The 12137-nt window shown below is 39.5% G+C and overlaps 2 protein-coding genes across 2 annotated transcripts; one reads left to right on the forward strand and one right to left on the reverse strand.

Moving 5' to 3' along the window:
- Window positions 1-4456: 4456 nt before the first annotated feature.
- Window positions 4457-6988, forward strand: LOC135936438 (uncharacterized). Its single transcript, XM_065479247.1, has 6 exons — window positions 4457-4716; window positions 4775-4972; window positions 5051-5135; window positions 5188-5336; window positions 5940-6090; window positions 6206-6988. Exons 1-6 carry the CDS (start codon window positions 4465-4467, stop codon window positions 6940-6942), a joined length of 1572 nt encoding a protein of 523 aa, XP_065335319.1. The 5' UTR covers window positions 4457-4464; the 3' UTR covers window positions 6943-6988.
- A 1937-nt stretch (window positions 6989-8925) lies between these two features.
- On the reverse strand, window positions 8926-11040 carry LOC135936499 (uncharacterized). The gene is made up of 4 exons (XM_065479329.1): window positions 10759-11040; window positions 10394-10539; window positions 9893-10046; window positions 8926-9826 (listed from the first exon to the last, which is right to left on the reverse strand). Exons 1-4 carry the CDS (start codon window positions 10820-10822, stop codon window positions 9084-9086), a joined length of 1107 nt encoding a protein of 368 aa, XP_065335401.1. The 5' UTR covers window positions 10823-11040; the 3' UTR covers window positions 8926-9083.
- Window positions 11041-12137: the final 1097 nt, after the last annotated feature.

Here is a 12137-nt window from a genome sequence, read left to right on the forward strand (position 1 = left end):
TTTCATAAAATTTTCTAACCGGTCGCACGCAGTACGTCAAGTTCGGCGGTGCTTGCTCGGCGCCTGCGGAAGTGCTCTCGGGAGTCGTGCAGGGCTCGGTCATCGGGCCGCTGCTCTTCAATGTGTTTGTCACTGACATGCCCAAGGACATCAGTTGCGGCTTTGAGCAGTACGCAGACGACACCACCCTTTGGAGGGAGGTTTCCACCCCCGAGGACGCAGATGCCCTGCAAGATGACCTCGACCACGTCTACGTTAGGTGTGTGAACAATGGGATGCAGCTGAACCAGAACAAAAGCTACGTGATGGACATTACGCGAGCACGAGCGCCGCTATACTTTGGGTACACGGTCAACAGTGAGCCTCTGCAGTACGTCGACAAGCAGCGGCTGCTCGGCGTGCAAATCAGTAGTGATTTACGGTGGGACGTGCAAACGGACGCCGCACGCGCAAAGGCCGCCCGAGTGCTCAGCTTTGCGGCACGCAACCTGCGTGGCTGCACCCAGAGGGTCAAGAGGGTGGCCTACCTGTCCCTCGTGAAGCCCATCTTGACCTTCGGACTTCCTGCGTGGCATCCGACCACGCAGGCAAACACGATGAAAATGGAAAGAGTGCAGAAAAGGGCGCTGCGCTTTATCCATGGTAGACGACCGCCGCCGCCGCAAGAGGCGAACATCATGCCCATCAAAATGCACTAAGCCTACACAGACTTAAATTTCTTCAAAAGGTGCGAGGGAGGTGCCATCGACTTCAACAACCGTGCGCGCATCACCGTTAGGCGGCAGCTGCGAGGCGACGCGAACGACCGGCACCAGCGTCTGCAGCCACCACCAGCGCGCAGTGTTTTCGGCCAGCGTGCATTTTCCTTTAGAGTGGTACAACCGTGGAACGACCTACCACCTGAGCTCAAGGACTGCACCGTTGCTGAATTTCCCTCCCTCTACAAGAAGCACCTCTGGCAAGTGTGCAGTGAACGTGATCAGTGATAAAAAATGTATTTTGCGGCTCAGTGCGGCGTGATATCCCCAGTGATGGATCGTTTTAGCAATTTTTCGCTAGTACTGTTTGCCTTTTCTTGCTACCTATGACCTGATAATTTATTGTATCTTATTGTATTTTATTGTATATGACTAGAACTAGAGCAAGAATAAACAAGAATAAATTGAGAAGCTTACCGGTCCTAGGACTGTTCCCTGAGTAACTCCAATGGAACTTATCAGCGGCTGCGATTCGAGATTCCTTTTCACATTATCCTCGTCGATTCGCTCCATTTGCACTATTTGCTCTCTGTTAGTCATAAATGACGAAATCCAGTTCAGGGAATTTAAATCAAAACCGTAGCATCTCATTTTGGCAACTAGAACCTGAGGCACCACACAACCAAAGGCGTTAGAAAAATAATACAAAATCAAGTTTAGTTTTCTCTCTTCTCCATCGACGAATACACTCCATTGACTACTTCGTTGAGTGCAGTTACGTCACACAACCCTTGCGTTCTGAATAACTTCCTGCAGACTTGACTTGCTTCTTTGGCATCCAATCCTTGAGTTTTTTCAATGTCCATGTAGCCTGAAAGGCCATCAGCCACAATCATATATGATTCTCCTCTTCTCATTTCAAAAAAATCAAGATGAATTCGGCTCCAAGGACGATGAGGTATGGACCATGGAATTACCAGCGCCTTATTGGGTGACTTGTTCACCAACAGACATGGCTCGCAGCTTCTTGCCATCTCTTCAATATCCTTGTCAATACCTGGTCACCAGAAATATGATCTGGCGAGAGCTTTCATTTTTGCCATACCAAAATGCACTAGGTGCAATGCTTTCAAGGCTGCTGCTCGTAGTGATACAGGAATTGCTGCCCTTCCTGAAACACACCCGATTCAATCACACACTCAAAGTTCTTTCCATCTTTTGGCATAATCTTCAAATCCAAAAGGTCAAATATTTGGGTGCCTACCCTGAAGGATGAGAGTTTTTTGTTGGCTCATTTTCGGATCTTTCTCAGTCTCTTGCTTGAGCTGCGCTAGACTCATAATATCCTCAAGCTGGAGGCACTCCAAGAAGGCAATTTTGCAATCTGCTACATTCAACCCTTCCTCTTCACCATCTTCATCAGGAAAAGGCAGTCTTTTTAGCTTTGTCGGCAAGTCTTCATTCACTCCTTTGCCTTCACCAAAAATTCCAATCAGTGGCTTGTGATCGGTTATCAGGGTGATCTTCCGTCCCCATAGGAACTGGCGAAATTTCTTCACTGCCCAGACGACTGCCAACGCTTCAATCTCGACCGGAATTTCTCCATCTTACGTCTCATGACTTAAAACAGCACCGATGCACTTCCTACTGCCGTAGCAAGCCACCAAAACTGGGAGAGATTCATCATAGAAGGCCAGGCATGGCTTCTTAGGCATCACGCTCTTTGCCTCGTCCACTGCTTGTTTGCATTCTGCTGTGAATTCATACTTAACCCCTTTCCGGAGTAACCCCAAGTATGCCTGTAGCTCTTCTCTATTTTCAGGGTATCGCATCTGCTGCAACGCCTTGATCTTGTCATCAGTTGGACGAATCCCTGCTTTGGTGAATTGGAAGCCCAAGAACTCCAACTCTGGACGCAGTCTCTTGAATCGGAATCGGCCACGGTGTGTGTTGATCACGATCATCACGGAGAACTCCTCGTCGAGCTCGAACTGAAGATACGCATCTTTCAAATCGAATCTTGACATGTGATATCCAGGTTTGAATTGTGTTCGAAGATCATCTGCTTTCGGCAGTGGAAAAACAGCACACTCAGCTTGCGGAATTCAGCGACAAACTGAGATCAGCACAAATTCGCACTCCATCACCCTTTTCCACTAACACGACTGGATGGGCCCAGTATGATGATAGCACTTTTTCAATCACTCCGCATTTCTCAAGGTTTTCTAATGCAATGTCTGCTTTTTCTATCAACGAATATGGCACTCTTCTTGCTGCATGTTCTTTTGGAACTGCTCCTGCTTTCATGTTCACGTGAATAGGTTCTCCTTTAAATTTCCCGAGCCCAGGGGAAAACACTGCTTCAAATTCTGCATACTGTTGTGGTATTTCAGTAATCCTGAACAAGTTTGGTACTTCACTCTGCTTCAGCTTTTTGTTCTTCACCTTTGTTTCACTTTTCGGCAAGGACAATGTAATGCCCAAAGCCTCAAACCAACTACGGCCTATCAGTGATGGACCATCCTGCTGCATGACTAATAAGTCCAAAATTTTTGGTTCTGTTTGTTTCTTCAGCAAAATCTACACTTTTACAATCCCTGCCGCATTGATTTCTTTGTTCTGGTCCCACGGATTCGTCTACACATTGGTTGGCAAATATTCCGATGACGGCTTCTTGTAATCCAGCCATGTAGGGATGGGCGGTACTTTTGATTTGTACTCGGTACTACCGGTACCGATTACTTTGAAAAAGTACTCGGTACTTTTTCCCAAAAGTAATCGGTACCCAAAGTACCGATTACTTTGATTACTTTTCAATTACTTTTCCCAGCAATGCAATAAAATACGTGTCTAAAAACATTTTTCATTGATTTTGAGCCAAATCATCCTAAAAAAAATTGGTCGTTGTACTCTAGCCAACTTTTACACGTTTAGCGAAGGTGCAACGCGGGATAATAAATATGGTGTTCATCGTTCTGCTAATGCCAACCATACGAACCACAAGATTTAAGTTGGTAGTTCCGTGTCTGGAGTCAAGTTGGCGTGGAATGTATTTTTTAAACTTTTGACAATATTATTTGCCACTATCACCACTCGTCAACAGCAATAATTTGCGCCTGAACATGTCCAAGCTGAAACATAGACGAGTTAAAGGACCAATGCGTGATAAGAAGGATTCGGCACACCATTACCAAGAGACTGGTTGCTGGCGGAATGTCAGAGTAAAGACTGCTGATTGAAATTGAAGCTGTTGAATAGGGTAAATAATATTATTTATGTATTTAATAAATTTATATTCACTGTTTAATAGCTCTCGTATTTTGCAATTTTAGCAACTAAAAAAGGGGTAGATGATATTGTCTTGGTGCTGTAAAAGTTGTGCATAGCTCAACGCTCAACAACTAAACGAAATTTTCTTTGTTGCAAGCAAAGGGCAACAATAATCAATTCGACATTGAAAATTTGTGTGTTTGATGAGCTGTGCGCAATTTTACGACAACAAGACGAGATTAAATTAGTGATAGTGATGAAAGAAGCTCTGATGAAAGCTCTGAAAAAAACCCATTATTTTCTAATGTTCTATAAAAATAAAAATAAAACTCATACATACTTCTTGATCATTAGCACTCCTTGTTCTTTAATTAGAAAAATATACTATATCAAGAAGTGAACGTAGAAGTCAAAATTTTTGCTTTAAAAATTTCTTTTGATTTATAGAAATGAAAGTAAATGATTTTAAAAAAAAATTCAGTTCAATACTCTAAATATGGTGCCCCCCATCAAAGCCAAGAAAAGTAATGGAGACGGAAACTCAGCTGATTCTTCAATCGTGTGGCATATTTTCAAGAAAACGTCCAACCCAAAGGCTGCTTATTGCTTGAAGTGCAAAAAGGAGTATAGAACCGGTGGAGGTACTTCAAACTTAAGGAAGCACTTTTTTACTAAACACAAGGACATCTTTGATTTGATCTCCGGAAGCGCCCGCAGTCGCACGGCAAACACAAGCAAGGAAAACATTGTAATTAAAATTTTGCTTTACTTCATCAATTTCCTGATAATGATCTACGTTAATTCAGGAGGATGACTCTGAGGAGAGAACTGAAGAAGTACTAAGTGATACGGATGAGGAGGAGTTTGTACTAGGAAGGAAAAGGTCGAGGCCCATAATAGAAGATAGCAATGACGAGGAAGACTCTAATACTGTCGGAGCGCATTCTACGAGAGAGGCAAGTTTAGAAAAAGCATTGCCAGAGGTTTCCAAGGTTACTAAAATGGTATGTGTAATGATATAAGCATATTTTAGGATTGGACAAATTTAATAAAACTATACAAAATCAACCCAAATTTTGCAGATGAGCCAGAGTAAAAGTATGATGGTACCTGAAAAGAAACAACTCACCATCCCTGAGGCACATCTTAGAAAAGAATCATATTCAAGTGTGATATTGTAATTTTATTTTTCATATCATAAACCTCTTATTCTCTACAGAAGGAGGAGCTAAGCAAATGAAGTTAACAATGTGGCTATTGAAAGGACAAAGCATGGGATTGGTTAAAGAGAATTTTTTCATGATGGAATCTTCTAAAGATTGGTTGAAGCAGATGTTCCCTTTATATGAAACAGTGCCTGAGGAGATGGTAAGATTAATATATGTACAGTATGATATTGAAAAAAATTGAAAGCAAATACTTTTTTAATATTGGTTATAAGATAATTTACAGTCAAGCTTTTATCCAAGGGTAGTAATATCAAACCTAATACCAATAAATATATACATAGTTTCATTAATGCATTGCAAGCTTAATGAAAATATGCAATAAAAAGGAGAAATCATTAAATATCTCATATTGTTAAAAATATTTTTCTAATTTAAGTGATATTTCCGTAGCGAGAAATTTAAATTCTTGTTCTCATCGAAAGCCACATTTCTTAAAGTAATAATGCAGTCTTTTCTGCGATTAAAAATAATTTGTGGTGTAATGCTTCGTCTCAAGAAATTTAATAAGTGAAAGAAATGTTAGGTGTTTACTACCACTTATCTAAATAATACGTGAAATAAGACAAAGTTGAAATTCATAAAGTTCAATTTCTCTTATATGCTACAGTAATATATTAATTTGCTGTTAATTTGATGACAATAGGCTCCTATATATTTGCACCATAGTTTATATATGATAATTCAACAGTGTTTTCCAAATTATTAAAGCAATATTAAAAAATGCATTAATTAAATTTAACAGATCGAGGAAACTCAGGAGCTTATGTTCAAAACATATCACATTTTCGCGAAAGAGAAGCTAAAAAATGCTAAGACTTACAGTTTAACTGTAGATGTGAAGGAGAGAGCTGCAATGGACACTTATGTAGAGCTTACTGCCGTAATTCCAGCAGGTAAAGTAATCCGTTAGATTGTTTGAATAAGTTTATCAGATTTTTAACTTAAAAATATGAACAAAGTATTAAATGTGGAACAGAATGTAAACAATTGATTTATTTTTTATTTCAGACGCTGAAAACTCTCTTGTTTACCTACCTCTAAGCCACTTGAAAGTTGTGCAATGCTCTGAAGTTCAACTCATTACCTTCATCAAGAAAACGTTGTCGTCTTTCGGACTGCTGGACAAGACCATGGGGTTCCTTCTGTTCAGTGGAAGGAAGTCCATTTTTGAAGACTTGGACAAAAGCACTGAAAAAACTTTTCAGTCGGTTGCAAAATTCCAATGCCTGAAGGACATTTTGTCTGAAATATTATCAGATGCATTGAACGACTCGAGCTTAATCAACGAATTGTTTGAACGTGTTTCGGAAATCATCCAGTTCATCCAGACCTCGGATGAGCTCCTGGATGCCGCTAAAAGAGCAGGATCAACACATGAAAAAGATAAAAAAACAATGGAATATCTTTTGAAGCTGCCTTTCGCCGATTCAACTGATCTGTCGCTATACACCACTTTTGCAGCAATCTCTGGCAGCCTGTCTAAATTAATCACTGATTCGCAACTATATGAATGCCCAAACCTACTAAGCCTCGCTGATAACAAGACGTTGAAAGAAAGCGTTGACGTTCTGCAGCCATTACAGGCCTTCTCATCTCAACTGCGATCACCCAAGATGCCGCTTTTAATTAGCGAATACATACCATTATTGGTTACAATTAGGACCTGCATCACCAAAGTTGACGTCCTTTGTGAGGGCGCCTTGGAACTGAAAAAGAATATATTAGGGAAACTATCAAGTAATTAAGAGTTAAAAATTAAAAAAAAATTGAAACGTAATTATTGTTTTAAATTTACAGGAGCTATTGAAAACATGCTTGCGAAGAAAAATGTTGTCAAAGCTATGATGCTTGATTGCAGATTCAAGCAGCGTCTTCTTACAGCTCTCCAATATTCCACTAACAGGCAAGAGATTATGGAAGAAGCACGTGCAGCAGAGCAACTCCAACCGCATCAGCAATTTCAAGACGTGAATGATGATGCTGCAAATACAAGTGAACCACTTTCGCTGATAGATGCGTTTGGAAGCCCAGCATTTTGGACCCTGCACAGTAGTCTATTGGGAACAGGGGTTATAGAAAACCTCGCTGGCTCTGCAAGACCGAACAATTCGTCTGACTCGCCTACAAAATTGAAAATCTCAAATTTCTTCCAAAAATCCCCTAATCCAAACATCATTGGCTTGGACTATTGGAGAGCAATGCTGAAAGAGTCTGAAAGATCCGTAGAGGAGGACAAAAGTGTTATTTTTTGTAAGCTTGGCCTGAAGTACATCTCTATACCAGCTCACAGTTCGGCGATCTCGGCACACTTAAACTGCTCACAGAAAGGCTTTCAACTGAAAGCCATCTCTTCCCTCCCTGATAGTGTGTGGTAAGATTCATTATTGAAGTAATTTAATTCACCCTTTGTGTTTGAAACTGCTAACAAGAGGCGCCAGCAGCTACGTTCGATTTTAAGGCTCTTTCTGGTGTAATTCTCCTATTTTTGTGCATTCTTGACTTTCAAATGATCTCTCGTAATGTGTATAATCAATTTATTTAACCTGCAAATTTTATAAAAATTTCAAATCATTGCTGGCAATTCTTGGTGACTTGCTTGACCTATTTTTGGTTCAAGCATCTATAAAAAATGTTTTGAAATTAAGGAAATTAAAAAATGGCATATTAGGATTAAACTAGAAATTGCAGTGGAAAAGCATTAAATTTTAATTTAAACGTTTATTGACAACTTCAATCACTAAGGGATTTCGCAACTGGAGAATTCATATAAAATTTACGCCATATTTAATCACCTACAGGTTCGACACGCATCTGAACATCAAGTAGCCAGGCTCACATGTAATTTCGTTACTTTCATTATATTAAACAATTAAAATGGAACTATTGAATATCAGAAAATTTTTATTTTCCCCCATAATTTTCATTAGATTGGACAATATCATGTACAGATAGCACAGAGCTTAATTTAAATATTAGAGACTTGAGAAAACACTGCGAAATATAGTGGAAGTTCATTTCAAAATTACCTAAATTATGTATGCTGAAAAGGATTAAAAATTTTGAGAATCTTGCTCTTATAGAAATTTGGTAGAAATATTTTAAAATAGCCTTTACACTATATTTTCAGGACATTTACATATTTAAGAACCAATTATTATAATAATGAAGCAATTCAATTTTTCTTTGCTCAAATATTTCTTGTTCGAGAGGAACTCATGCAGACACACGCCAAAAATAAAATATTTATTTTGTTATCAAGGATTTAATTATGCGTTGGCATAATTATTTTTCAGGATAAAGAATGTGCACTAAAAATAATTATTTTATATATTTTTAATTGGGCTCTGGGCTTGTTTCTATCAAATATCAATTATCAAATTATTGTTTTATTTACATGTTTATTTTTTTCAAAATCCACACTTTTGCCACAAATCATCAGCTATGCCATTGAGAAATGTTACATGCGAAATGTTTGTAGAAGTCATTCTGGTTCTAAATTTTGTAACAACCCGATTTAGTCTTGAGACGTTCCTTTCCGAGGCAGTAGATGTGGATTGTACAGTGAAGTACCGTAAAGCCAATGACGCTAGCCGTGGATAAGTTTCCTTCTCTTCCAGCCAGTATCTCATTACATTACAACCGATGTTTACATTCTGTTGGTTGAAGAAGCGGGTCAATTCTTCCCTGGCAGAGGCAGATTGATTGTAGCTGAAGGACTTATTAAACTGAACCAACCAAGCTACATTCCCAGTATAATGCTCACTGTTAGAGTTAGCAGCATTTTCAATTTTGGAAATTTCTTCCTCAATCTCCGTCAATATTTTTGAAGCCTCTCCAGGTTGTAAATAAGTCCTGAGGAATCTGGGATCCAACGCCATGCTCTTCATTAATATTTTATTGGAGTAGATTTTTTCAAGATAAGGTTTAGATTTCTTAGCAAGTGCTGTTTGAATTGGCCTCCTGTCAAAGTAGATGGAATCATTGTAGTCAACGCGTGTTGCAAGTTTCTGCAGGTGGGAATCGTGATACTGCTCGTGGGGTAAGAAGAGCCAGATAACAGAACTGTCACCTCCTTGCAGGGTTTAAGAAAAGTGAAACAGTCATCCAGGTCAACAAGTTTCTCTTCGTCAGGTAATTCGTGAGGATTCCCGAGCCTTTCCATCACTTCTGTTACATGCTGGTTTAATATAAGGTACCGCTCGACCATATCACAAATATTGTTCCATCTTGTTTCACAGGAAATAACAAGGAGCAGTTGACTTCGCTCTTCAACGCCATTTTCTTTTTGGACTTCTATAAGCATGTTGCTGGCAGCTGGCGAACGGTTGAAGAATGCTGAAAGACTCTTCAGCAATTGCACAGTTGGCTTTAAGCTATCACAGTCTTCAATAGACTTCATGACAGCCAAGTGCAATTTGTGGTTTAAACATGGAACGTGATCTAACTTGAGCAGGGAAGCCGCTAAAATCATGTTTGCTGCTGAATCTGTTGTTATTGCTGAAATCTTCTCTTTTCTAATTTTGAATTCTTCGAGCAACATGTTGACGAGCTGGCAGATTGATTCACTGGTGTGGCTTTTGTTGGCAAGAATAGGGGGGAATTCCATTCCAACTAGGCAGGCGTTTTTTTCTGAGGGCAAATAAATGTCAGATCATTAAAAAATTTACCAAAAGTTACATTACCCATAAGACCTACCATCTAAAATGTGGCCGGTGACAACCAAGTAAGATTTTTTAGGCTTTGTTAATGTGCAGGCATCGGTTGTCAGAGAAAAATGCCCAGAATTTCGCAGTTTTTCAGCAAATGCCCTTTTTACATCTTGTACTGTTTTTTCTCGAAGTCGACCAAACTGTAAAAAATTGTTTTAGTATTTATTAAAATATTTGGCCAGTTTTAGTGCTCACTCAACGAGTGAATCGCTGAGATAGGCTTTTCACCTCAATTTTAACTGCATTATGTGAGAGTTAGAATCACAGACAAGGACTCCAAATGAGAGCGAGGGGACAAGAGTTGACAAGACAATCACAGACTCACACAAATAGCCAAATAGCATATTTTTAATACAAAGAAAGTTTTAATTGCTTTCAGAGGGTAGGAATGTTGCATTGGATTCAAAAACTTAAATTTAATATTTTGGTTATAATACATATATTGGGATTTTTGTGATATAATTCAAATCTGTAGTCGTTCACTTACAGTTCTTCGACTCTTGCATTCGAACTGTCCTTGAGATAAAGTCTGAGCCAGTCTTTTAAATCCTTTCTTTTCAACCGTGTTGAACGTCAAGTTGTCTGTGTGAATCATGTAGGATACCGCTCTTTCAGCAGCCGCTTGATGTTTTACTGAAACCGGGAGAGAAACATGGTTGGTTAGGTATTAATATATCTTGAATAATTGCTAAACAAGAATGGTTAACACAAGATGCATCAATGGATTTTTTTATTCTTTAGCTATTATGCACTCCATATTTGGTTGTCTTTTTTGTTGTCTTTGATTTTTTGATTACTATATACCAAACAGTCGAATGAACATAATCTCATTTAACTCATGTATTTACGTACCTGAAAACTTCCTCCGAGATTTCTTTCTGCTTTGCCGACCTGCGCATTTCTTCGGAGCCATCATGTGCTACTTCCAAAATGCTCAATTAAATTGTGGATATTGAACTGGTTAGTAAATAATATCAGTTTGTTTTTGTTGTTTCTTAGGCTTCAAAGGGCGTGATCAGCTAAAGCTCAAGGCCCAAGTCGGGGCTACCAACCTGCTGTCAACAGTACCAACTGCAGTCAATGCCGTTGCAGTGTGGATCTGGAAGTTGGCAGCTTGATGCTCGATAAAAATAAAGTCGCGCGAGTCTAACTCTAACAGGGTGCAACGGTCTAAATTTTCAAGGGCCGATTTGGCTCTAAAATAGAGTCAAAAACGTTTTTTTGGGGACTTTTTTAAGGGATTGCCGAAAAAGTAATCGCTGAGTAATCGAAGTAATAGGTACTTTGGTTTTTGGAGAAAAGTACTCGGTACTTTTCAATTTAAAAGTAATCGGTAGTACCGAGTAAAAGTGCCGGTAGTACCGATTACTTTGAAAGTACTCGGTACTTTTCGCCCATCCCTACAGCCATGTCTGGAACCCTATCAACGAAAATGTTGCTCCTGAATCCACTTCCATCAACAAATTCTTCCCATTTATTGGAATTTCCAACTGGAGTGGTTTTTGTCTGCACAACTGGCTGTACTCAATCTATAATGAATGAAATATTTTATTTAACACCAAGGTGTGCTACAATACAATACAATATACACATACTACAATATAATAAACTTGAATAGAACATTTTTTTTTTAATCACTTGATCACTGAATTTGCTGCTTGCGCGAGACTCATATCGTTTTTATCACAGCTGAAGAAGTGGTAGGAGCCAATGTTCTTTTCGCAGAATTTGCAGACGCACTCGCTGATCGCGCTGCTGTGGTAGCTCTTGGTTTTGCACAGCAAGAAGTGGAAATCGTGGCACGCGTGTCGAGTGAGCGCGTGCCTCATGTCATAGCACACCGATTTCCAGCTTGGGTTGACCATAGCGGGAGCACCATACAATTCCGGGTCGATTTCAGAAATCTTGAACAGCTGATTGTCAATGAACTTGTTATAGTTTTGAGTTCTGTGCAGCGAAAATCTGGAGCAAAGTTTGTCAACAAAAAACTCCGTGTCAGCAAGTTTGTAAGCCAGTCTGGACTTCATGAATTTTGATAGGCAAAGCGCTTTTTTGAGAAATCTAGATTTAGCAGTCTCTAATTTTTGGAGGTCGTTAAGCGTTAAGTAAGGCCAGATAACTTCAATTCCATAACTCGCTATTGGAGCTATGGCCAGGTCAAAGAGTTTTAATGCTGTGCTGAGGGAGGACTTGGCCAGGTTTTTGAGTGCAGCTGTGGCAAGAATTGCGGC

The sequence above is a fragment of the Cloeon dipterum genome, chromosome 2 (assembly GCF_949628265.1).
Source record: "Cloeon dipterum chromosome 2, ieCloDipt1.1, whole genome shotgun sequence".
NCBI classification, from domain to species: Eukaryota; Metazoa; Arthropoda; class Insecta; order Ephemeroptera; family Baetidae; genus Cloeon; species Cloeon dipterum.

Coding starts and splice junctions, on each gene's coding strand:
- LOC135936499 (XM_065479329.1), bottom strand. CDS start 10,822: ATGATGGCTCCGAAGAAATGCGCAGGTCGGCAAAGCAGAAAGAAATCT. Junction 10,540..10,758: donor ATCTCGGAGGAAGTTTTCAG/GTACGTAAATAC, acceptor TCCCGGTTTCAG/TAAAACATCAAGCGGCTGCT. Junction 10,047..10,393: donor AATGCAAGAGTCGAAGAACT/GTAAGTGAACGA, acceptor AATTTTTTACAG/TTTGGTCGACTTCGAGAAAA.
- LOC135936438 (XM_065479247.1), top strand. CDS start 4,465: ATGGTGCCCCCCATCAAAGCCAAGAAAAGTAATGGAGACGGAAACTCA. Junction 5,337..5,939: donor AAACAGTGCCTGAGGAGATG/GTAAGATTAATA, acceptor TAAATTTAACAG/ATCGAGGAAACTCAGGAGCT. Junction 6,091..6,205: donor TACTGCCGTAATTCCAGCAG/GTAAAGTAATCC, acceptor TTTTTATTTCAG/ACGCTGAAAACTCTCTTGTT.